At 55.9% G+C, this 26019-nt stretch overlaps 1 protein-coding gene across 6 annotated transcripts in view; it reads left to right on the forward strand.

Annotated features, from left to right (window-relative positions):
* FRMD6 (FERM domain containing 6) overlaps nt 1-26019 on the forward strand; it is a 38440-nt gene that overhangs the window by 5521 nt on the left and 6900 nt on the right. For 2 of the 6 annotated variants that reach the window (XM_032112143.1, XM_032112146.1), the window contains 7 exons: nt 14961-15082; nt 22141-22326; nt 23112-23202; nt 23345-23487; nt 24101-24177; nt 24668-24854; nt 25848-26003. In XM_032112143.1, coding sequence (XP_031968034.1) covers nt 22228-22326; nt 23112-23202; nt 23345-23487; nt 24101-24177; nt 24668-24854; nt 25848-26003 — 753 coding nt within the window. In that variant the 5' untranslated portion in view covers nt 14961-15082; nt 22141-22227. Of the gene's footprint in view, nt 1-13287; nt 13380-14960; nt 15083-22140; nt 22327-23111; nt 23203-23344; nt 23488-24100; nt 24178-24667; nt 24855-25847; nt 26004-26019 lie in introns of those variants that run through there. The other 4 variants (XM_032112145.1, XM_032112147.1, XM_032112144.1 and 1 more) reach the window with 4 other exon arrangements.

A 26019-nucleotide genomic window follows, 5' to 3' on the forward strand; every position in this document is an offset into this window, starting at 1 on the left:
AAAATATAAGGATTGAAGTTATTTTCCTGGCCGTTTTTCCTGGCAGAGGGGCCGCCGTGCCCCGTGACGCAGGAAGGGTGCAGGCTGCTATTGTGACATCCCGATGAGTTATTAGCAGAGGGGGAAGTGTGTTGAGGATTGCAGGGAACAGGAGGAGTCCTTGGTGGTTTGCAAACTGTCCCCAGGGCTGGTTTTGCTCCACATCCATGCTCTTCATAGACTCATGGAATCCCAGGATGGTTTGGGTGGGAAGTGATCCCGTTCCAAGCCCTGCCATGGGCAGGGATGTCACGCACTAGATCAGGATCATCCATCTCTGCTTTCCAGAGTTTTATCCTTTAGGGAAGTGCCTGAGCTGGGTCCCACAGCCTGGCTGAGCCCTGCATGTGGACCAGCCTCATCCTCACCAATAAAACCTGGGATTTAGTTAAAAACCTGGGATTTAGCTGAAATCCTGATAAAAAACAGGGCTGGCTAAAAAACCTCCAATCACACTGGCTGCTGGAGGAGAGGGTCTGTCATCCATGGGGAAAGGAATGGGAATGGGTACAGGAATGAAGGTGCAAATGGAGATGGGAAAAGGAATAGGTATAGGGGTGGAAATGGGAATGAGGATAGGGATGAGAATAGGGACAGAAACAAACATAAGGATGGGGATAAGCATGGAGAAGGGGATGGGAAAGGTGACAGAAGTGGGGATGAAAATGGTGACAGGAATGGGGATGGGAACAAGGATTGATGACGGGAATGGGGACACGAACAAGCTTAGGGATGGGAATCTGATGGGAACAGGGACAAGGACGGGGATGGGCATGGAGAGAGGGAAGGGACAGAAAGGGAAAGGGAGCAGCCTCCTTCCTGCATTCCCGCCGGCTGCCGGCTCAGCCGGCTCAGGGAAGCCCTACCCTCGGCTGCCCCGCCTGGGTGGGGAGGGTTTTTCCAGCACTGAGGGTTTGCAAGTGAGGCACCAGAAAGCCGACGGGAAGGAGCAGGTAATTTTTACCCCCATGAACTCAGCGCTGCCACTTCACTTGGAAAACCCATGGATTATCCTGCTGTTTGCTCGCGCCCTTTGTTCTTCCTCATCCAGTTTCCCACAAGAGGGATGGGGAGACCTGGAGGAGCTGGGCAGTGTTAATGGGGCACGTTGGGTCTGATAGGAATCAGGTCCAGCTCTATCTCATCTCTGCTGGAGGAAAAAAAAAAAATCTCATTTTCTCTGGCTTTGCTGATTAAGGTTTAATTACCTTGAATGCAAATGATTCATCAAAGGAACACAGATGATTTTTTTGTGAGAAGTTCATGTGTAGCCTGGGAAGGAAAGTGTTTATTGATGTGCTCTCTGAGCAGGTTCTGCTCAGTGTCAGGCAAAGCTTTTGGGCAGAAACAGGGAAAAAATTACCTTTGCTCTGCTCCCAAATCGCTTTCCCTTCCCTGAAAGAGCTCCCTGAGCACTTGACAGCATCACACAGCCCATTGCACAAGTGACTTATATTTTCCTGCTCTCCAGATCTGCAAACCTTTTGCTGGGAATTGCCCAGACTGGGGAAAAATGGGGCCTTTGCTGCTTTTCCGTGTTCTTTGTGTGAATTCATATGCTGGGAGATCTGATTGCAAAACCAGTCCTGGAGTGAGGGAGACAGAATTCCGGGCAGGTGTTCCCACTGCACTTGGGGAGCCTCTTCTTTTCTTTTGGGGTGTGTAATTCCTTTATCTCGCTTATCTTTCCTAGAGATGCCTCTGTAAGCCCAGAGTGAGGCTTGCTGGGGAGCCAGCCGAGTTAGCAGGGCTGGCAGGAACTATCTGATCCCCCAAAATTAAAGGGAATGACAGTGTGGGAACACAGCTTGGGGCGCCAGTAGCCTGTGCTAGGAAAAATCACCTCGGCTTTGCATCCTGATGGATTTAAAGCAGGTAAATGGCTGAGGAGGGGTTGCCACCATTTATTTACAATCCCAAGGGAGCTGATCCTGCTGAGATGGGGCTATGGAGGGAAAAGGACCTTTCTGCACAATTCCTCCCCCCATAAAAACCCCTGGCAATAGAACACAAAACGATTCCGTGGTTCTTGCCCTTCCCAGAAATAACCCCAAAGCCTCTGGAACACCCTGTGCTGCTTATCCAGCTTCTTCCCACTCTCCTGCAGATGTTTGTAGGAAAGAGATGCTCAGGGGCAGCCAAATCCCCCTGAAAGCCCCAGTGTGGGGAATGGGGCCCGAGAATGTAGCAACACAAGGATGCTGGCCTCAGGTTGAGGGGCAGCCATGCATCCATCCCCCCAGGAATCAGACATTCCCAAGAGCAGATAAAAGGGATTGGGGCTGGCTGCCTGCCCATGGAAAATCCCAGCCCAATCTTCTCACCTGGAGCTGTTTGCAGTCTTCTCCCCCATTAGCATAAGCAAAGCTGCCTTGATGCTGCCTTCGATCCCGCTCAGCTGCTGCTCCTGTTGGGATTTGAGGCTGGTTTTAATGTCATTCCCTCCTCCCCCGTGGCACCTGGAGCAGGACCAGCCTGGCACGTCCCGGCCGTGGGCAGACAGACACATCCCAGTGGCCTTTCATCAGCTGGGCACCAGCCCTGCCCCGCAGCCATCGCACCCATCCCATGGGTCAGCCAGGGAAATTCCTGAGCCAGCCATCCCCTGGGCTGGCCACTCATGCTGGATGCTGTGGGAATGGTCCTTTGGCACCCCTAAACACCCACTTTTCCAGCTCATAGCAAAAAAAACCCCCACTGTCCAAGCCCCCAAGCACCACTGCACTCCGCAAACACAAAATAATTGATCTGCAGGTGTTTAGAACTCATTTGCATAATGCAAAGATATTATTAATTGCTATTTTGCAGTCAAACAGCACTAATGGCACCTGGTACAGGGAGGGAATATGCAGCTGGGCCTCTGCAACTGGAAAAACAGCCAGCCCTGTGTAATTAAATGTCTTCTCCAGGCTCACCCCACCCGGCTGGCCTGGGCACTTGTGTGGGAAGCTTCCCACGCCGCTGGGATGGGGCAGCGCTGGGATGGGGCAGCGCTGGGATGGGGCAGCTCCAGGCTGGAATTCTGCTGGTCCCACAGATGTGTTGTCCTTTCCTGGTGTTGCTGGGATGAGCGGGGAGGAAAGGATCTCTCCATGGCGTGTGGAAGGAGCAGCACCATTCCGGGAGCTGGTAGGAGCGACCCCTGCACAGGGTAATTGGGGTGTCTGAGGGATGAGATGTGGCTTAGGTTTAGGCTTAGGCTGGGTGTGAAGCCCAGCTCAAGGGAAGGCAGGCCTGGTACTCCTCATGCAGCAGCGTGAGATCCAGCCCTGTCATAAACACAGCCATGGGAATGTGATAAATCCAGGCTGGCTCCTCAGGTAGGGTTGTTTGCTGAGCTCGGAGGGGGAGGAATGGAAAAGGCTTTTTGTGCCTTGGAAAGTGGCCTGATTCTACCTGAAAAACAGGGATTTATACTTGGAAAAATAAACTGTGAGTGTTATTTTCTCTACTTTGTTTAGCTGATCGCCTCCTAGGAGCACGGGCCGGGCAGATGCGTGTCTGCAGCAGCATTCCGTGTTCCTGAGAAACTGGGAAAGCCTCAGGCATTGGGAATATTGCTGTAGAGAGGGGGAAATCCCCACTGTGGGTGAGGGTGGTGAGGAGGTGGCACCAGCCTTTACTCCACAGGCCTGGCAGAGGCTGTGCCAGGCACAGGGGTCCTGGCTGCTCCGGGGAGTGATGCTGCAGCTCTTTCCTTACACACAGAACACAGAACTGGGGACTTTGTGATTGTTTTAGCTTTGTTTGGGAGGGATTTTTGGGGTTTGGGTGATGAGCTGGAACAGGTGCTGTGGACCTGGGGACCTCCAGACTTTCCAGAACACCGTGGGGCTGGACAGAGCCGTGAATTCCTGCTCTGACAGCCCAAATCCCTCCTTTCTTCAAGGTAGCATCTCTCTAATCACTGGTGGCATAAAACAAGGGACTCCCAGAGTGTGCTGAGGCCTTGTGGACATCAGGGGAGTGGGTTGTGCTGCCACATCCAGTGGGAGGATTTGGGATGTAAGTGGGAGGATTTTGGGGTGTAAATGGATTCAAACTGCCAGAGGGCAGGGTTAGGTGGGATATTGGGAAGGAATTCTGTGCTGTGAGGGTGGGGAGGCCCTGGCACAGGGTGCCCAGAGCAGCTGTGGCTGCCCCTGGATCCCTGGAAGTGTCCAAGGCCAGGTTGGATGGGGCTTGGAGCAGCCTGGGATAATGGAAGGTGTCCCTGCCCATGGCAGGGGGTGGGACTGGATGGGCTTTAATGTCCCTTCCATCCCACACCATTCTGGGATCCCATAAATTGGGGGCGGCTTGATTAGCGGTGATGGCTGAGCCTGGGGACTCCCCCTCTGCAAAGCACCAAAATTAAGGAATTCCTTTAGAACAAGGGCTCTGAGGGCTGGGTTTGCACCAGGAAAGGTGCAAAGGGGTGGAGAAAGTCATGGCTGGAGATGAAGGCATCTGTGCCTCCCACTCTGGGCTTTCAGAGCAGGATGGGATATGGGGTGAGCCAGGATGGGAGTTACTGGGTGGGATAACACAGCAGGACCCCGGTTCCTCTGCAAAAACCACGTTAATTTTAAATACAGCAAGTGCTGATGGAACAGGGGAAGCTGGGAATGCTGCTCTGAGCAGGGTTTCAGTGAGGTGACAGTTCCCCAGTGTTTTCCTGGGATGCCCACAGCATCCTTTGTTCGGGGAAGGCCTTGGACAAAGCAACATTGGCACAGGGCAGAGTTGTGCAAACACGAGGTGGGCAAGGCTGAACAAGGAACACCTGGGATTTCTCCCTCACTGCCCACCATGAGCTTCCAGGCACTTTATTTTTAGGATTTTCTTAAAAAAAAAAAATCATTGGAAATAATCTCCCGGGATGGATGAGAGTCAGGGCACTGCATTTCATGCCCCTGCAGTAACGGCTGTCAGGGTCGTCCTTTAAACCTCCATTTCCCAGGGCTTTGTATCTGGATCATAAAAATTCAGAGGAGGGAGGAAGGAAAAAAGGAATTGCATAAAAGGGGGTAAAAGGAGCTCGTAGCCACAGCTGCTTTTGGTTTATCGTGCTCACAGAGCTCATAAACAGCTTGGGTTTGGAAGTGGAGAGGGCCAGGTCCAGCTGCTGTGGGATGTTTGGGGTAGGAGCCCAGGGATTTTGAGGGTGCCATGAAAATGTGAGCTCATGGGAGAGTGGATTGAGGTTTTGGTGATTGGGGCTTGTCCTGATAATGCCCTGCCCAGGGATGAGGGGAGGGGCTGCAGCACCCGCTGGTGTGGTGGGACCCCAAAATGGGGTAGAATCCTAAAATCCCAGAATTATTTGGGTTGGAAGGGACCTTCAAGATCATCCAGTTCCAACCCCCTTGCCATAGGTAGGGACACCTTCCACTATCCCAGTTTGCTCCAAGCCCCATCCAACCTGGCCTTGGACACTTCCAGGGATAGGGCAGAGGTTTGGGAGCTGCCAGGTCAGCAAGGGACATTTTTGAGGTGGCCCAGATCCGTCCCCAAAGCCGTGATTCCTCCCTCCTGCCTTGCACCGACTCCCAGACACAGCCCTGCGGAAGGGCGAGCCGGCTCTTTCCCTCCCAGTTTGCTGTAATGGAACCAGTGCCTGGGTCCTGCTGAGAATCCCAGCTTCCCCAGACTCTGGGAAGGGAGGGAGGGATCTAAACATGGAGCAAATTCCCTTGTGGAAGTGCAGGAGCCCGGGCTGGGGTGAGCACTGTCTGCTCCTCCATCCACAGGGTGCCCCTGGCACCCACGGTGGGTGGCTTGGGCGCTGTGTTCACCCCGGGATGGAAATCATCTGTTCCTCCCTGGCCAGGCTGGTTTGGGGCACATCCCTGAGCCTGACCTGGCCTTGGTGTTTACCCTCAGCCCATCCAGGTATCCTGCACATCCCAGATACGAGGGAATGATGTCATTTCAGGGCCACGTTGTCCAGAAACTCAATTTGGTGCTGGTCTGGGAGACAACATTCTTCCAGCGGGGTCGTTACCAGCTTCCCGAGGGATAAATACTTTCGGAGCAGGATATCCCTGCTGGGTGAAAGCTGGGGATGAGCATTTTGGCACAGGGCAGTGCCTGTGCCTGACTCACTGCTCAAACATGTCCTTTCCTCCGTGCCATGGATCGGGAGCAGCGTGTGGAGCTGGCAGCGGGAAGCGGCCGGAGATGCCGCAGCTGCTGCTTCCCGGGGAAGTGGCGTGTCTGGGAAAGGCTTCCACTGAGAGTTGCCCCTTCAAACCAAACCAAAACGATGCCTTTTCCTGCTGCAGAGAAGGGAGGGAGGGCAGCGGGAGTCATGGAATCATGGAATTCCAGAATGGTTTGGAATGGAAGGGACCTGAAAGACCACCCAGTTCCAACCCCCTGCCATGGGAAGGGACACTTTCCACTAGCCCAGGTTGCTCAGGTTTTAGATTTAATAACCAAATGTTCTACATACATATAGAAATATGTATATCCACTTTTCCACAGGCTTTCCCTGCCAAAGGAGCACCCCAAAATCCTGCCTGGAAAAATACACTGCAATAATGCACCGTGGTTTTGCAAGCCCTCCAAATGCATTTGCTCACTCACAGGTTTACAAAAACATTCCTGGTATTAATTCGCAGCTAAATAAGCAAATAAACACATGAATAAAGTGTTTGCTGCAACAGCAGGGAGATATTCCCAATCCATGACTAAAGCTGTGGGGCTTCAAGGCTTTTTGGGACATGGTGCCAGCTCCAGAGTGTCCCATCGGTGCCAGAGCGCTCGGTGGTGCCACCACTGCAGTGAGGGAACAGGACTGGGATAAAGCCCAGCCAAAACTTGTGGTTGTTTCTGAGCTGGTGTCCAGTGCTGGTTCACTGTGCAGCCCCAAAAATGGGGCTTTTAGCCCTGGGGGGTGATGGAGCAGAGGGGGATCCCCTTGGGGTGGGATGGAATGAGGGAGGGGGAAGGAGAGGCACTGGGAGAAGTGGGTGGCCATAGTGGAGGGATGCAGGAATTTGGGGAACGCAGCAACGTGCCTGGGGACCTCAGGGAGCTCAGGAACCTGGGGAATCCAGGGAGCTGAGGGACCTGGGGAGCTTGGAGACCCTGGGAGTTCAGGGATCCAGGGAGCTTGGCTGCAGCTGGCTGGCTCCTGCCTGCCATTAATAAACACAAAGGGATTAACGAGCTATTTGTGGGAGCCCATTAGACAAATATTAGCCCAGCTATGGATCCTCCTGGAGGCTGCCTCAGTCCATTTCATAAAAATCGATTCTCGTTTGGGTGGGCATCGGGAGAGGCCACAGTGGCTTCAAAAAGCACAGGAATTGCACAAATCCTGCCCGACAGCACCGGCACCTTTGAAACCCCTCATGTGAGGTGCCTGTTTTGATCCAGCCCCAACATCCCACTGCCAGTTTTCCTGGGACTGGTTTTAGGCTGTGCTGCCCGCTGTGTCAGTGACCCTGGTGGGAAGCGATTCCCGCTGTCTCCAAAGGGGATTTTCAGCCCTGCTTGGACTCAAACCCTGGGCAGAGGCTGTTGGCACCAGCCCCATAACCCCTTGGGGTGCCAGAGTGGGATCAAGTGGATGTGGAAGGGGTTAATGGAGTGAGATGAGCTTTAAGATCCTTTCCAACCCAAACCATTCCATGTTCCCACGATTCTGTCCCCAGCTGCTCCAGGCTCCTCGAGCCTGGTGGGAGCAGGGATGCTCAGGATGAGCCCATGGTGCTGCTGGGGTCTAAGGGAGCTCTGCTTTTCCCTGCCTTGCACTCCCAACCCCTCTCCCCTTTGGCATCCATCCCTTCCCCTGCCAAATGGAGCGCTGACCTTGGCCGGGGCCGCCGGGAAGCCCCGGAGCACAAACAGCTCTTCACAGCAGCGGTAAATCATTGATAGATGGCTGATGGACACATGGGGCCACAGCCAAGCTCCGTGGGCTCCCTGGGCTGCTTTGTCCCTGGGGATGGAGAGGGGGACGGGTGGCCTGGGCTGGCTTTTCCCTGCTGCAAACCTGTTTACGAAGCATGAGGCTGGGGCCCTGTTTCCCTGGACAAAGAGGTGCCTGCCTGTTTTCCTTGGGGATGCAAACAGCACCATCTGCTCCCCAAAGCATCCCAGAAAGTCGTGGTAGCACCAGGAAAGCACATCCCGGCAGGCCAGTGCCACCCCAGGGCACGGTGGTGGGGATGGAGGAAATGCTGAGCCCGTGGGAGCCTTTGTGTCCTTCTGTGATGGAGCTGGGGTTTAAACCATGGGAAAATCCTAATTTAACTGGCTCAGGGTGTGAAGGTGCGGCTGGGGTTGCTCCAGGAAGGGCACTGGAGGATCTCCAGCTCTCCCAGTGCAAATGTGGTGCTGGTGCAGGACCCCTCATGCTCATGCCTAATGTCGCTGCACTTTGCGTGGGCGCAGAGCAAACTCAGCCCTGCTCCCCTGACCTGCTTGGCACTGGCCCCTTATCCCGGCTTTAGCCCGCAGCCACGCTTCCCTGGATCAGGCTTGGAGCAAAACCTGTGCTCCATTCCCAGATTTCACCCTGGCTCCTGCACACTGGTAGCCAAACCCTGCTGCCATGGAAAATACCTGGATGCAGGTGAGCAAGGAGCTGGATCACCAGGTCAGGGATGGAATCCTCCTCCTTTGGAGCACCCTGATGGATACCCTGGATCTTTGCCAGTCTTTCACCACCCGAATTCCACTTTTTTTTCTTTTTTCCAGCAGAGAAATTCCCAGTTTTCCTCCCACCCCACCACGCCGAGAGGGGGGGATTCTCTCATGTCTCGGGGCTGTTGGTGACCCCCTGAGGGGGCCCTTGCTGGGGTTTCTCTCCCGTTCCAGCCCTGAGGCATCTGCCCCTCTGTCAGACGGGATTGGAGTCACGGAGTGGTGTTGAAGCCGGAGCACAGACGGGCTAAAAATATTCCCCCGCTCGCTCCTGTGATCTTTCCTCCCCGTCCGCCCCTCCCCGCCGCCCTTTCCTGCTTTACAGCACAATTCCATGGGATTTCAGCAGCTCTGGCAGGCTGAGAGCAAACTCTAGGAACAACCCCCAGGCCCAGAGCCACGGAAAAGCCTTTGGGGGCCCCGGAAAACGGAAAGGATGGGGGAGCTGCGGTGGGAGGGGGGACAACGGGCTTTTTAAAGGGGCTGTGGAAATGCTCTGTGGATTTGGGAATTAGCCGGGGGGGGAGGGCTGTGGGAAAACCAGGCTTACTGCACAGAAAATCCCTGCCCACCTCACCCCGGATTTATCAATAATTTGGTGATAAACCCCATCTTGGCGCCCCGGGTTGGGTGAGGGTGGGGGGGTTCGGTTTGGGGGACGATCCCGCCTTTCCCTCCAGCCATCCCGAGGAATCTCCCGGGCTCAAATCGCATCCCGCTGCTGCGGAGGATGCTGGGCTGGAGGAGCTGTGAATGCTGCGGGGTAGATTAGCAGAACGCACCGGATCAGCAGTGCCGAGCCGGGGGGATGCTTCCCTGCCGAGATGCACGCTTGGATTTTCTTGATGGTTCCAACACTTGGGGATTCAGGCTGGATTTTCTCCCTTCCCGGCCTCGTTGGACTTAAATCTCAATGCAGCTCATTTTTATTTTCGTCCTTGCCGACTTCCCAGGCAAAGGCTGGGCACAGTAAATACAGAGGGAGATTTGAGGGGCCGGTTAAATATTGTAACATCCTCCCCCAGGTAAAATCTGATGGAAAAACCCCTCTGGGAGCATCCCCTGAATTCCCAGGGAGCCAGGGGTGGTTTGGCATTGCCAGCATTCCCGAATGCTCAAGGAGCCATCCGGCTCTCCACCTGGCTCCTGAGCTGGGGTGTCTCCAGGCCACTCCCAGGGATGCTCCCCCTTTCCTGGCACCATCCAGGACTGGCTCCTGCATGCTGGGCACCGGCTTTCCCAAAATTCAGCTGGCATGGATGGAGTTGGAGCTGCCCTCATGTGGGAAAGAAAAGTGGGGCAGCACTGGGGCAAAACCCCTGAGGAGGGATCCCAATGTGTGCTCAGGCTTTTAATTATAAACCCAATTAAAGCAGAGGCTTGATTAGATCTCTGTGAATTGGGTATTTATGGCCAAAAATCAGACGGAATTCTCCCAAACACCCCAGAAAAATGCCGGAGAGGGTCCCACCAACCTGTGCTGGGGGGACAGGGACTCGCCCAGCCCAGCCTGGATAGGGAGGGAGGAAGAGCTTCCTTGGAAATCCCCGTGAAATGCAGGAATGGGAGCGAGGTCCAGCTCCTCTGCGGAGTTTATAGCAACGCTCCGGCTGTTGTGGCTCCGCGCCGGGGTTTCTTTATTTAATTTCTTCCCCTTATGGGCTGAGAACCTTCCCAGCCCCAGCACAGCCTGCTCACAGTAGCTGGGATTTGTTTTCCTCTCTTGTCCAGGCAGGAATTTCTAAATCCCAGCTGCAGCCAGAGCTGGAGCCCTGAAATATGTTGAGTTGGAAGGGGCCCATCAGGATCATCGAGTCTGATGCTGTGCCAGGTGTCATCGAGCAGCGGTGACAACCCTGTCCCCAAATGCACCCCACAAGGCTCGTGGTCAGTGCTGAGGTCCCCGTGCTGCTGCTCCAGGATAAACTTTCCTAGCAGGGCATCCCAAAAATCCCTAGCAATGGATGCTGAGCACTGACAGCAGCAAGCTTGGGTCGGCACCACTGATCCATCAGTCTTTGGGAAGGGAATGGGATGCAGAGATTCGGATGGGTTTAGTTGTTATTCTGTTGCTTTTGGAATAATTTTCATGCCATAAACAAAATCCGAGGGAAACTGTGAGATAAGAGAGCTCCCACGTCTCTGTGTCCATCCCTGCCAGTGACAATGCTGGCATTGAAATTCTGGGATGGGAGACGCTCGGCTGGTGATAATGCAGGATCACAGTGAGCCGCTGCTATTTCCTGTCCTCTCCATATAAATACATCCAGTATGAGAAAAATCCCTGTATTTTATGGGAATGGTATTTTCAGTCATAACCACAACACCTTTTTTTTCATTAGTATTATTAATTTGGAGACAGGCCTAGCGATGCCATTAGCTAGGCAGAAAGAAAAAAAAAAAACAACCCCAAAAGAATTCCATTCTTTTTTCCATTCTCCATCTGCGTTTCCGCTCCTTGGGACTCTGAGCGAGATTAAATCCAGAACTGTGAGAGAAATGTCACCGCAGTCTTTGGGCTTTTCCTCTCCCCGAGAGGAGAGGCAGAGCGGACACTGGCTGAGGTCCATCTTTCCGAGCTCTCCCCACATCGCAGCCTGGGATGGCTTTTCCCAGGGCGTCTCCTCCAGCCTTGGGAGCATCTCCCTGTGGAATGAGCCGAGACATTTCCCCCGGCTCTGGAGCAGCGCTCGCACCCGCGCCATCCACGTCGGTGTTTATCCATCGCCTCGCTGGCATCCGAGAGCTCTTCCTGCTGCTTTATTTAGCCTCTGCGGCAAGGCAGGCGCTGGGTTCCTGTATTCCTGTATTCCACAGGCCTTGGAATGGGGCTGGGGATGGGCTCAGCAGGACTGACTCGTCCTCCTCAGCACCGCAGCCGTGGGGCCGTGTCCTGCTTGCGCCTCCCCGCAGCCCTAAAATGTTTTATGGGTTTGGATAAATGAGACAAAGGGCGGCTTTGCCTGGTTATCCCCCTGTGTTACCTGCAGGACGGGTGCTTCCAGAGGGAGTTTTTTTGGAAAAAAGACATTTCTGGCTGGAATGACAGGCCCTGCTTGGAGAGGATGATCCCTGTGCCCTCGGCAGTGCACCACTGGCTTTGTAAGGACTCGAGCAGGAGGTGTGGGGTAGAAACCCTCTCCCAGTTCCACCAGGAGCATGAGAACGAGCCCCAAACCAAGGGTTTTCCAGCCCCAGCTCTGCAGAAAGCCAGGTTGTTTTTTTCCATGAGGAGAGCGGCGCGTTGGATTCCCAGCGCTGGTACCGTGCACTCCCATAATGTAATTACCCAGCACGATCTGTTGAGCTGCAAACAGATTTCAGCGAGGAGCGTCAGGGTGTTCACAGCAGAGCTGCTCTTTATTTAGGGCTGGGAACAAGCGGCTCCTCTCTCCCGGAGCCTCGTAGAGACTGCGGGGGCCGAGGCGGCCTCGCAGGTCAGCGCGAGAAACGCCTGTAGACGCTTAAAAGTGAGGAATAAATAACTCCTCCAAAAACAATCTCGCCAGATGGCACTTCTGAAGGAGGAGCGGCTCGGAGATGCTTTGCTGCTAATTTATGGCGCTGCTGCTGTTGCTATTCCGGGCCTGGGTCACCTACGGAGATGGATCCGTGTGTGCATCGGCTCCGAGGGGTGGCCAGGCCTCCCAGGAGTGAGCCCCACTCGCCTTTATCCAGCTGCCAGGGCATCAGTGGGGGATTTAATGGGAATGGGGTTTAACTCTGCTCCTGCCTCAACCTGAATCCTAAGAAATGGTTTAATGTGCCAATGGCACAGCCAGGGCTGGCGATACTGGGGTGGGTGTGGGGGTCTTCTATCCAAGGGCGTTTGGATGCCCACAGAGGACACGTGAGTCCCTTCCCTGGGAGATCACAGAATCCCGGGGTTGTATGGATTAGAAGAGACCTTAAAAAACATCTCGTTCCACCCCCTGCCATGGGCAGGGACACCTTCCACTTGCTCAGGCTGCTCCAAGTCCTGTCCAGCCTGGCCTTGGACACTTCCAGGGATCCAGGGGCAGCCAGAGCTTCTCTGGGCACCCTGTGCCAGGGCCTCCCCACCCTCGCAGCCAACAATTTCTCCCTCATATCCAATCTAACCCTGCCCTCTGGCAGTGGGAAGCCATTCCCCCTTATCCAAACTCCCTCTCCAGCTCTCTTGGAGCCCCGCTAGAAGGGGCTCTAAGGTCAATCCAAGCCGAACACCCCCAGCTCTCCAGAGCTGAGGTTCCCCAGCCCTCGGAGCATCTCCGTGGCCTCCTCCGGCCTCGCTCCCCCGCGCTCCCCGCAGGAGGATGCTCAGCTCCGCTCCTGAGCACATTCGGGTGCCTCAAGCCCCGCAGGGACCGTGCCCGTGTGTCCTCCCGGGGGATGCTCGGGCTCTTTCCAGAGCCTTTCGTGGGCACCGTGGCGGCGGCTGCCCGGCTCCCCACGCCTCCTCCGGGGCCAACACTCGGCTCTGCCGCCCGGGGGCCGCCCCGTTGCCGACCCTCTCCCCGCTGTCCCGGGCACGGCGCCGGGGCGGGAGGCGGTGCCGGTGCCGCTCGGGGCGGTGCGGGGCGGCCCGGGAAGGGGCGGGGGCGGCGGGATGGGCTGGGCTGGGCTGGGCTCGGCGCGGCTCGGCTCGGCTCGGCACGGCGGGGTTCGGCTCGGCTCGGCTCGGCTCGGCTCGGCTGGCACGCAGCGCGCTCCCGCAGCCGCAGGTAGGTGCGTGCCCGGCGCCCCGCACCGCGCTCGGCTCGGCTCAGCCCGGCTCGGCTCAGCCCGGTTCCGCTCCGCTCCGCTCGGTTCGGCTCGCTTTGGCTCAGCCCGGTCCGGCTCGGCTCGGCCCCGCGGGGCTGTGCCGCGGGTGGGCCCGGCGCGGCCGCTTGTTGCGCTCGGGGGCGAGTTGGAGCCGGAGCGGTGCGAGCGGCCCCGGCTGCAGGAATGCGAGTCATTTCCTCCGCCCGCCCGCGGGAGCTGCGGCTCTGCCGGAACCCCCCCACGGCCCCCGACGGCCGCGACACGGCCACGACACGGCCGCGACACTGCCACGGCCACCCCGGACCCGCTCCGGCGCGGGGCGCGCTCCAGGGGCGCGCTCACCCACGGGACCCCTCGCCCCTGGGTCACACTCGCCCACGGGTCCCCTTGCCCTGGGTCACACTTGGCCACTGTTCTCGCTCACCCGTGGGCCGCCTCGTCCCCTCACCCACAGGTCTCACTCACCCGTGGGACCCTTTTCCCTGGGTGACACTCACCCACAGGTCCCCCCACCCATGGGACCCGTTGCTTTCAGGTCACACTCACCCACAGGTCCTTTCACCTGGGGGTCGCCATCACCCTTGGGTCCCCTCATTCGCGGTTTACAGTCGCCCACGGGTCCCCTTGTCCCTGGGTCACACTCACCCACGGGTCACTTCACTCGTGACACCCCTTGCTCTTGGGTCACACTCACCCCCAGGTCCCCTTGCCCCCAGGTTCCCAGGTGCCCAGGGGTCCCTTTGTCCCTGGGTCACACTTGCCCATGGGTCCCCTCACCCCTGGGTCTCACCCACCCCCGCAGGCCCCCTTGTCACTGGGCCACATTCACCCAAAAGTCCTCTTCCCCATGGATCCCCTCACCCCTGGCTCACACATCCCCTCACCTGCGGGTCCTCTGTGCCTGTGCCAGCTCCTTTCCGTGGGCTGTGGTGACCCATGGGTCCCCTCAGCCACAGTTCCCATCGTCTCTTGGTTCCCTGTGCTCCTCTCATCTGTGGATCCTCCTGTTCCTGGGTCACAGCCACTGTGGGACCCCGTTGTCCATGGGCTCCCCTCACCCACGGGTGCCCCCCACCCCGTGGAGGTGCTTGGGGTGCCAGCTGGTCCCTGGTAGTGTCACTGATGGCCTTGTCCACGTTTCCCGCCGGGAATGCCTATCCCTGACACGTTCTGGAAGCGGCGAGGATAAATCCGTGCAGCTCCTAAGCCGGGCTTTATCTGCCACGGTGCCCTCGTGGCAGCAGGGAAATTGGGACTGAGCTTTCCCAGGACCGTCCTTGGTGTTCCCGTGTCCTTTGGCTCGCCCGTGGGAGTGAGGCACATCCCGACCCTGCCATGCCCCTGGTCCCCCACCACCTTCGCTGCTGTCTCCCATTCCTGAATCCTCCTCTTCCTGCTCATGGCCAATGCCTTTCTGGCCATCAGGATGTTTTTCCCTCTAAGCCAAACTCTGCTTTTCCAGAGATGCTTCCGCGTGGCACTGATGGAGCTTTGCTGCTCTGCCTAATTCCGGGCTGGTTTGTGTTGGTGTTTTTCCACAGGGCTCGCTCTCCCTCTCCGAATCTTGGATAGAGCTGGGATTAATTCGAGCTCTCTTGCCTGAAAGAGATGTTGTTCCGTTTAAAATTCCCAATCCCGAAGGCATATTGGAGTTTGGTTCTAGGTACTGGATTTTTACTATCGGTTTTTAAAGGGGTTTCTTTTTTTAAACTGGGTTTATTCAGGCTCTTTAAACCCCGAGTCTGTAAGCAATTATTCCATTACATGAAAGTCAGGATGCTGAGAAAGATTAATTCAGACCAGATGTAAAAATAAATGGGAATTTGAAATTAAGATGATGTCAGTTCCCTCCTGCTAAAAAAAAAACCCGGCAGCCTTTGGACTCCAGATGGAGTATACAAACCATGGCTCTGGTTAAAATATCTGCCTGCTCCTTAATTGAGTTTTATGCTGCTTTTTTTCCCCCCTTGACTGAAAAGTGGGCTTAGGATATTTTTCCCAAAAAGCTTTCCCTGATTGTGCCCTGGGCATGGAAGTTGGTGGAGGCTGTGGCGTGGCCGAGGAGCTTTCCCAGCTGGAAAACTGGAGAGCGGCGCTGCTGAGGGAAGACAAATCTCCCTCTGCCCGCCCCAGGAATAAAAAAATCAGGAACTTGGTTTGGCTTCGTTTTGCTGGATTTGGAGCTGGAGGCGAGGACGCCACAGAGGGCAGCGGGAGCTCCACATAGTCCAGGCATGGATTTGAGTATTTGGGCACAAAATGGAGCTGGTTTTTGGGTTCTGGTGTGTCTGCAGAGCACTTTGCATCCGATTTTTTCCCCTCTGTGTGCACCAAGCACTGCACATTCCCCAGAGTGGGAATGGGTTTGGGCACCAATCCCATATGGAGTGTGCCTGTGGGCGGGATATTGGGAATGGGGCTCCCCAAAAGTGCCCCATTCTGGGAAGGAAGGGTTTGCCCAGGGTCAGAGCATCTTGGGGGTGTGTTATTATAGAAAATAACGTAAATATTCATTGTTATATATTATTAATATTCATATTTACATGCCATTATTAATTATATAATATTATATTGTTAATTAAATTTAAAATATGACTTTAACTTACAAATAGGGAGCTCCACGGTTTGGAGACTCAGGGCTGTGCTTTCTGTGGCGCAGGGATTTGGGATGGTGCTTCTGCCCCTTAGGGCAGCTTTGTGGTCCAGGGATCCCACAGCCAAATCCCAAGGGGTTTATGGCAGCTGCTGCTGGTGTGGGCTGCAGCCTGCCCACAGAGAGGGGAGCCAAGGCAATGCTCCACATCCATGTGCATCCTTGGGAGTGATGCCTGTCATCCTGGGAGTGGGATCAGAGCTCTGGGAGATTTGGGCTTGTTGGTGCTGGAGGATGGTTCCTAAAATGCCTGGGAACGCTGTGGGATGGGCTCTGGAGCTGGATGGGAGAGCTTGGCTGCCCTGAGCACGACCCTCTCCAACCCAGTCTTGACATTGTTCTAATCCCAAAGGCTCAGGCAAAGTTTCCCGGAAGGAAATCTGATGGAAGGGGCTGGTTCGGCAGCAGAGGAGGGAAGAGGGAGAGCAGGCGTTGTCCCTCCCTCGCTGGAGCCCTTGCCAGGAGAAATCCATCTCTGCATCCACCCCTGGCGGAGGCTGGGACACTTTGTTTATATTTTAGTGCTCCAAAGTCAGGGAATGGAGAGGCCTGGGATGGCTCTGCTGTGGGTTGGATGGAAAATCAGCGCTTCCAGCCTGGATTCTGCTCCATGCATGAGGAGAGGCAGGGGAGCAGTTTCCTGAGCTGCCGTGGCTCAGCCTGTGTTTCCCCATGGAATGTGGTGTCCCATGGGGCTCATCCCAAGCAGGAGAGGACATCATCCCGTTTTTAGGATGATCCACGTGGCTCAGCCATCCCTGCCCATCGCTGTTGTCCCACTGCAGTAGCCAAAGGGGAGGAGGATGAGGAAGAGGAGGAATGTTGGAGAGGTGGAGATGGGCAAGCTCCTGGAGGAACTTTCCTTGGAGAGGCTTCTTGGGTACCCCCAGCACTCGGGGGCATCTGCTGGGGCTGGTGGGGGCTGGCCCCCGGCTGCCCAGGCTGAGTTTCCAGCATCCAAATAGCTTTCGTGGCGGATGAAGTCATGGAATATTTATAACCAAGTCCTTTTTCCCAGTGAAGGTCTCTTTCATCTGCCTCTCTTCATTAGGAGGAAACTGTTGAGTTCATGAAGAATTGGAGACGATTTTAATTACGGGGCAACCGCAAGCAGGAATTAATCTGGCTTTTGGGTTCGGAGAAGCTGCATTAAGGGACGGCCCTAAAACTTGTAATAACAGCTCTGTGCATACCTGCGCCTGTGATGTGGGGTGAGACCCACTCCAGACTCTTCAAAACAAGAAATTCCTGCCCCATGAATTCATTTTCCCATCTCGCCCCGCGCTCTGGGCAGCCTCTGGCTTCGGGATGGCCCCTGCCTACGTGTGGGTCCTGGGCTGGATCCCTTCCCTTGCCCCTGGGGTGCTGCAGGAGGGCTGGAACAAAAGCCTGGCAGTGGGTTAGAATCAGGGAATCGTGGAGTTCTTTAGGTTGGAAAAGGATTGTAACCAACCATTCCCCCAGCACTGCCAAGGCCACCACTGCCCCGTGTCCCCAAGTGCCACGGCTGCATGGCTGTTGAATCCCTCCAGGGATGGAGATGTCTGACAGGGCTGAGTTTTTTAAAAAGCGGATATTTTGGCAAGGAGGGATGGATTTGGGTGATGGAGAAATGGGCAGGATCTGCCTGGAAGCTCTGGGTCGTGGCTGGGTTGAATGTGGGGCACTGGGATGTCGGGTGGGTACCACAGAGGGACAAACCTGACCCAAACCCACAAGGACAGCAACTCATCCGCTTCTTTAAAATCCATTTAAATCCATGGAGAGGGAAAAACACTGCACATCCACCCAGCCTCGCTTCACATCCACAGAATCTGGGAGAAAACCCCACCTCAGCCAGCAAGTTCAAGCCATGTTCAATCCCCACGCTGGAATTGCATCCAAATTCCCATTTCTGACGAGAGCCTGCTCCAGCACCTCCGTCTGAACCGATCCCAGGCTTTGCCTGCCCTTGGATGTGTTTGCAGGACCCCGGGATGAACAAATCCCTCGCCGAGTCAGCAGCACCAGCCCCGGCTGCTTTTCCCAGGTTTTTCACGGGATGTTTTCTTTGCAGCAGAGTATTGCGACGGGATTTATCCCATGGCATCAGGGAGGGAGACAATATTCCAGCAGCCTGGGCCTGGAAAACACGGTGGATCGAGGAATTTTCTTGGCACAGCTCTGGAGTTACGAGCAGTTTGCGGTGCCTTCCTATGGAGTTTTAGTGCTCTTTTCCCTACAGCAGGGAAAACATGGCTGGAAGACCTGGATCTCCTCACTCTGCTGATCCATGCCCAAGTCCTCATTCCCAGTGTTTTTTCCAGCTGACTTTGCTCTCTGGATGGAAAACCCTTTGGAAAACTGCTTGGGGTGGAAGTTCCTGCTTGGAGTGTGGGGTGACCTCTGTTGCCCCCTCTGCTGCGGGGCAATCCAGGGGGGCTCTCCCTGCAATCCAGGATCTTTCCAGCTCAGAGGCGGGAAGGCTGGGCTGGATCTTTAAAGGTCCCTTTCAAGCCAAACCATTCGATGCTTCCATGTTTGTGTCTCCTGTCAACGCTTCCTCCGGAGCGGGAGCGACTCGGCGCGGGGTCCCAGGGAATCAAAGCCGACATTGTCGGAATGAGCAGCAGATGCTTGGAAAGAATTTGCCGGCGTCTGGCTGAGGTTGCTGCAGGCACAGCACCCTGGAAAGGGCTTTGTGTGTCCCCTCGCTGAATCCCCGCAGCTCCCAGGGCTGGCAGAGCCCCTGGGAAGCGCCTGGAACTGAGGGATTCTCCGTAGGGACTGTCCCTATGTGGTGGGCTGATGGAATGTTCCCATTCAGCAGCAGGAACTGGGATGTTTTCTATACAAATACCAAAATGTACGGTTTGGGGTTGGTTTTGTTTTTTCCCTCCGATGTCCATGCTCTGCTGACGCCAGCTCGTGCAGTTTAATCCCTGGTGCTCTGGGACCAATCCAGGCTGCAGGAGGAGGAGGAAATGCAGTGACTGGTGTGGGGGCAAACAGCCCTGGAATGCCAGAGAGCAGCAGGACAAGAGGGAATGGTTTTAAACTGGCAGAGGGCAGGGTTAGATGGGATATTGGGAAGGAATTCCTGACTGGGAGGGTGGGGAGGCCCTGGCACAGGGTGCCCAGAGAAGCTGTGGCTGCCCCATCCTTGGAAGTTTTCCACATTGGACAGGGTTTGGAGCAACCTGGGCTAGTGGAAGGTGTCCCTGCCCGTGTGGGGGCTGATATCCAGGAGAGAATCCCAGTGATGGATTCACCGGTAACTCAGCAGTGGGTGCTGCCCGTGGCTGGAATTCCAAGCTGGCTGTAGCCTATGGAAAAAGCTCTTGTGCACCACGGGGACTCAAGGAGCCCTCAGGGTGGGAGCAGGACACGGAGGGTGCTGGAGGTGCCCCGGGACACGGCTGCTTCGCCGGGAACCCGGCCCCTCCCCAGCTCAGCCCGCGCAAGTCCCATCACGCCGGTGCCTGGGAGCTGCCGGTGCCCGGCCGGGCCAGGACGTGCCAAATCCCTTCAGCCCCGTTGCGTGCATGCCGGGGTTCTTAATGAACCCCAAACCCAACCCGACCATGGCGCTGCCGGCTCCTGTCGGGATCAGCCACGGCCGGGCACAGCCTCAGAGCATGGATACCATGGAGAGGTGCCAGGCACAGCCACGGTGCAGGGATGCACTGCATGGATGCCACGGTGCTCCAGCACGATGCATGGATGCCACAGTGCGTGGACGCAATGTGTAGGTGCAAGGCACGGGCATCCAGGATGCACGTCTGTGCTGCGCAGATGCAATGCATGGCTGCCATGATGTTCCAGCTCCATGCGTGGATGCCACAATGCATGGATGCAATGCGTGGCCACAACGCACCGTCCCAAGGCATGGATGCAATGCAGGGGTGCCATGGTGCTCCAACACAATGCATGGATACCACAGTGCACAGATGCAATGATGCACCACTGCAATGCATGTGTGCCATGAGGTTCCAACTCAACACATGGATGCCACAGTGCATGGATGCAATGTGTAGGGGCAATGCATGACTGCCAAGATGCACAGATGCAATGCATGACTGCCATGATGCATGGGTGCAGTGCACAGGTGCCATGATGTTCCAACTCCGGGCATGGATGCAGTGCAAGGCCATGATGCCCACGGATGCAACACAGAGAACCCGTGATGTACCACCACAATGCATGGATGCAGTGCATGGATGCAATACATGGCCCCAGCGCATGGGTGCAATGCATGGCTACCAAGATGTTCCAGCTCAATGCATGGATGCCACAATGGATGGATGCAGCGGAGGGCCATGATTCATGTGGATGCAACAATGTACCACCAGAATGCATGGATGCAATGCATGGATGCAATGTGTAGGTGCAGTGCATGGCCAGGATGCAGGGATGCAATGCATGGATGCAACACACCATCCCAAGGCATGGATGGAATGCATGGATGCTGTGATACGCGGATGCAATGCGTGGATGCAATGCACCATCCCAAGGCATGAATGCAATGCATGGATGCAATGTGTAGGTGCAGTGCATGGCCAGGATGCAGGGATGCAATGTGTGGATGCAATGCACCATCCCAAGGCGTGGATGCAATGCATGGATGCCGTGATACACAGATGCAATGCCTGGATGCAATGCACCTTTCCAAGGCATGGACACAATGCATGGATGCCGTGATATGCGGATGCAATGCATGGATGTAATGCATGGATGCCGTGATATATGGATGCAATGCATGGATGCTGTGACACGCGGATGCAATGCGTGGATGCAATGCACCATCCCAAGGCGTGGATGCAATGCATGGATGCCGTGATATATGGATGCAATGCATGGATGCCGTGACACGCAGATGCAATGCGTGGATGCAATGCACCATCCCAAGGCGTGGATGCAATGCATGGATGCCGTGATATATGGATGCAATGCATAGATGCCGTGACACGCGGATGCAATGCGTGGATGCAATGCACCATCCCAAGGCGTGGATGCAATGCATGGATGCCGTGATACGCAGATGCAATGCGTGGATGCAATGCACCATCCCAAGGCGTGGATGCAATGCATGGATGCCGTGATACATGGATGCAATGCATGGATGCCCTGCGTGGACATGACACATGTTCGAAATCCATGGATGCCACGCATGGAATCCACGATGCACGCACACAACGCACAATACACGGACACAACCTCCCTGGTGCAGTCCCAGAGTTCCTTGGCAATGGGAAAGCATCGCCTCCGGATTTCCCAACTTCTGCAAAACCCCAGGAACCACCAACAAAAAGTCACCTCGGGGCACTTTTTCCTCCGTGCTGCTGCACAAATACGCAAATTCCAGGCTTTCAGAAGCCAAAGGCGCTTCCATGTAGACCAAAGCAAATATTTGGTGACAAGGGAGACACTCTGCCTGGGTGCCAGCGTAAATCTGGGGTAGGAAAAGACTGAACTAGGTCAGAGTTTAAAGTCCATCCTCGTGATGTCATGTGGGAATTTGTGTCCTTGTGGATGGTGGGGTAAAAAGTGCTTTGGGAATATTCACCCTCAGAATTGAGAATTTCCTGGGGTCAGTGCTAGGATGGATTCATCGGCTCTGCATAGCAATTCCCATCTGCAAATCCCTGTTAGTGCTTGGACTGTTTTTTTTCACCCCAGCAAAGAGTCGGAACTGGGGGGAAGGATGTTGGAAGGAATTTAGGGGTCCCCCTGTGGGTTTTCCTTACCTTTCCATGGCTGGCAGGGAAACCTCCTGCTTCCAGCACTGCTCCTTGCTGGCCCAACTGGCTTGTTCCCAGCGGATAAACTTTTATTTATTTTAATGATGCCAGAAAAGCCTTTCCTGAGGTTTTTCTGAACTCAAGCCAGGAGAATCAAACTGCTGGCTCAGGTTTCTGGGGCCAAAAACCATGGGGGTGGCTGTGGTGGGGTGTGCTCAGGGGTTTTGGGGGACACCCTGACCATGAGCCCGTACCTTGTGGGAGCATGCTGGTGGCTGGGAAGGATGGGGGACGGGGATGGGGAGCTGAGGGTGCCGTGCCCAGGGTTCATCCCCCTTTTTCCCACAGGGATGGCGCCCGCGGGGCCCGAGGCCGCCCCGGCCCGCCGGTGAGGTGCTCCCCACCAGCCACCCCGAGCCCCCTGCCCGGAGCACGATGAACAAGCTGCCCTTCCACAACAACAGAGTCATGCAGGACCGGCGCAGCGTGTGCATCTTCCTCCCCAACGACGACTCCCTCAACATCATCATCAACGTAAGGCGGCGCTGGGCAGCCCCCGAGCGCTGACATTTCCATCACCCCCCTCCCCCGGGGCTGTGTTTGCACACCCTGGGTTTGCTCCTGGGTGTCATTTGGAGCCGGCCTGGCCTCGCCCTGCCGGGGAAATGCTCATGAGGTATTCCCCCGAAGGCTGCGGCGGTGTTTTACGCTCTCCTTCCTCTCCTTGCTCGACGTGCTGCTGGCAGCAGCGGGGTTTGGGGAGGGTGAGCTGCTGCTTGGCACCCCACGGCGTGGCATGAGCCCCATCCTTCAGCCTCACACCACAAATCCCTTCTGGATGGCACTTCAGCCTCGTCCAGCCCAGGGAATAAACAGGAGGGGCTTTGGCTCTGATTGGGATGGAGCATTGAATGTGGAATTCCCCCACTTTTTGTTGTATTTTTTGTTACTTCACCCCTACCCAATGTTGCTGTTGATGCAGGAAAATGTTTAAATTCCTTTCAGAACTCAAAGGGAGCTTATCAAAAAGATGGAGAGAGATTTGGAAAGAGGCAGATAATGATAGGATAAGGGGAATGGTTTTAAACTAAAAGAGGAAAGATTTAGATGAGATAATAGGAATAAATCCTTGCCTGTGAGGATGAGGAGGCCCTGGCACAGGTTTCTCAGGGAAACTGTGGCTGCCCCATCCCTGGAAATGTTCCAGGCCAGGTTGGTTGGGCTTGGAGCAACCTGGGATAGTGAAAGGTGTCCAGAGGGTGGAATGAGATTAGGTGGACACAGATGCTTCCAGGGCTCACAGAAGGGATTTTTTGCAGGTGAAGATTTTGTGCCAAGAGTTACTGGTGCAGGTGTGTGACCTCCTGAGGCTGAAGGACTGTCACCTCTTCGGGCTCAGCGTCATCCAGAGTAAGTCAGTGGCTTAAGCGTGCAGCTTACCCCTTTTGGTGGCCTCGTTGGGTGACGAGGAGGTCACAGCTGGGTGACCAATGGGTCGTGGCGGGAGGCAGGGGACACGTGGGGATGCTGATGCCACCTCTGTCCCTCCCAGACAATGAGCACGTGTACATGGACCTGGCCCAGAAACTCTACAAGTACTGCCCCAAGGAGTGGAAGAAGGAGGCCAGCAAGGTCAGCGGTGAGGTCTTGCATGGAGAGCTGACGGCAGTAAGGCCACCTCTGTCCCCGTCGCAGGTCACTTCCAGGACCCGGGAACGCTGCCGAGGGGTGGGGGGGCATTTAGTCAGTGTGGGGCTGGGGGATGGATGTGCGAAACCACATCCCTGGGGATGGTGGTGGTGGCATCCCTGGGGTTGTCACTGCAAGTGCCACCATGTGCCCCAGCTGGGGGTGCATCCTCCAGGCTCAGTCCCTGGAGCTCATATTTTTTTTTCCTGCCTTATACTTCAGCAGAGTTTTTAAGGTCCCTTCTTCCAAGTTCTAAAATCAAATTGGGGTTTTTTCTCCCCAAAGCACCTTCTCATTATTTCAGTGCCGAGGGGTGTCCAGGCTCCGATGCTGGCGCTGAGCTGGTTGATGATGGACTGAGAGAGGGAGAGCAGCAACGAGGGGTTGCAGAACTCCTGGGCTTCTCAAACCCAACCAACCTGCTTCTTTAATTCCAAATCCCCTTCATTTCCAGCATTTTGTGGGGGAAAATGGGGGACAGTGGAGGAACAAAAATGCCATTGGTGCCATGGCAGGCAAGGGCTGGCTGTGACAGACATGACCCCAGAGAGTTGAGGTGAGGGGTTGGGATGTGATGCTGGGATCCCCACAGGATTCCTGAAATCCTCCTCCCTTCCAGGGGATCGACCAGTTTGGGCCGCCGATGATCATCCACTTCCGAGTGCAGTACTACGTGGAGAACGGGCGGCTCATCAGGTAGGGTGTGCCCACCCCCACGGGCACCTCCTGGCATGGCTCTGCAGCCTCGGGGTGCTGTGGGGTGCTGAGCACATCCCAAAAGCTGGGGCTGTTCGTGGGTGGGTGCTGAGTGGCTTCTCACAGGGGCAGGTGGGGACACCACCCCCAGCCAGCAATGACAAAGCCTTTCGGGGAGTGAGGACGTCGTGTTCAGGGGTTTAGCACAGCCTGATTTGGACTTAGCTATGGCTGGGTGGGAACTGCAGGTCCTGCTTGAGGGCTAAAACGATTTCCATGGGTTTGGGGACACAGTGGCACCTCCACAGATTTTTTTCTTGGGGGGTTATTCCACCTGGCTGGTGAAGCGGCTCCACGTTCACGCCGCTGAGTGGGAATTTTAACCAACGGGGAAGAGGGAGCGAAACCCCTGGGTGACGCCTCCCTGAGAGCTTCCCAGTGGGTGTCCCCTGGCTGCTCATGCCTCCTTGTGTCCTGTGTCCCTCCCCAGTGACAGGACAGCTCGGTACTACTACTACTGGCACCTGAGGAAGCAGGTGCTGCACTCGCAGTGTGTGCTGAGGGAGGAGGCCTATTTCCTGCTCACTGCCTTCGCCCTCCAAGCCGACCTGGGAGACTTCAAGAGGAACAAGCACTACGGGAAGTACTTCGAGCCCGAGGCCTATTTCCCTGCCTGGGTAAGAGATCCTGATGTGCTCCCTGCTCTGAGCTTGGCGCTGGGCTGCTCGGAGCCTTCCGGCCCAATCCCGGTCCCTGGGTTAATCCTGGTTATAAATAACCTGGGACAGCTGTGGGGATGGAAATAGCGGCGGCTTGGGGTTGGTGTGGGGCTGGTGGGAATTCCCTGTGTGCTGTTGGGATGCTCCCGGGGGATTCCCTGCGGGCATTGCCCCACCACCATCAGGTGCAGCCCTCTGGGAACTGGTGGCACGGAATTCCAGAATCCCAGAATGGTTTGGGTTGGAAGGACCTTAAAGCCCACGCCGTTCCATCCCCTGCCATGGGCAGGGACACCTTCCACTGTCCCAGGTGGCTCCAAGCCCCATCCAACCCGGCCTTGGACGCTTCCAGGGATCCAGGGGCAACCACAGCTTCTCTGGGCACCCTGTGCCAGGGCCTGCCCACCCTCCCAGTCAGGAATTCCTTCCCAATATCCCATCCATCCCTGCCCTCTGGCAGTGGGAAGCCATTCTCCCTTATCCTGTCATTCCAATCCCTTGTCCCAAGTCCCTCTCCAGCTCTCCTGGAGCCCCTTCAGGTGCTCAAAGCTCTCTCTGAAGCCTTTTCTTCTCCTTCCCGACCTCTTTCTTGGTTTTGTCCCAAAATCTTCCAGCTTCTCCTTTTTTCACACACGTCACTGGGGAGTGGTGGCCCCGGGGCTGTGTCCCCAGCCACGCAGGGAGTCCATGTGTGACTGTCCCTGCCCCAGCACAGGTGCCACCAGTGGTGTAGGCTCCGTGGAATGGGCACACGGAGCACCCTTCCCACTGGGAAATCCCACTGGCAAGAAGTCACTGGCTGCTGTAATTATTTAATTTTTGCTTGGAGATCTCTAGAACAAAGCTCCAATTCCCCCTTTTCCCTTGAAACCACCACTCCCAGGAGCGCTGGGGATGCAGCCCTGAGCGAGCCCGGGGCAGCTGGACAAGCTTCTCTCCTCCTCCTGCCAGGTGGTTGCCAAGAGGGGCAAGGATTACATCCTGAAGCACGTGCCCAACATGCACAAGGACCAGTTTGCCCTGACGGCCTCGGAAGCTCATCTCAAGTACATCAAGGAGGCCGTCAGGCTGGACGATGTGGCCGTGCACTACTACAGGCTGTACAAGGTGAGCCCTGGCCCTG

The sequence above is a fragment of the Corvus moneduloides genome, chromosome 6 (assembly GCF_009650955.1).
Source record: "Corvus moneduloides isolate bCorMon1 chromosome 6, bCorMon1.pri, whole genome shotgun sequence".
Classification (NCBI taxonomy): domain Eukaryota; kingdom Metazoa; phylum Chordata; class Aves; order Passeriformes; family Corvidae; genus Corvus; species Corvus moneduloides.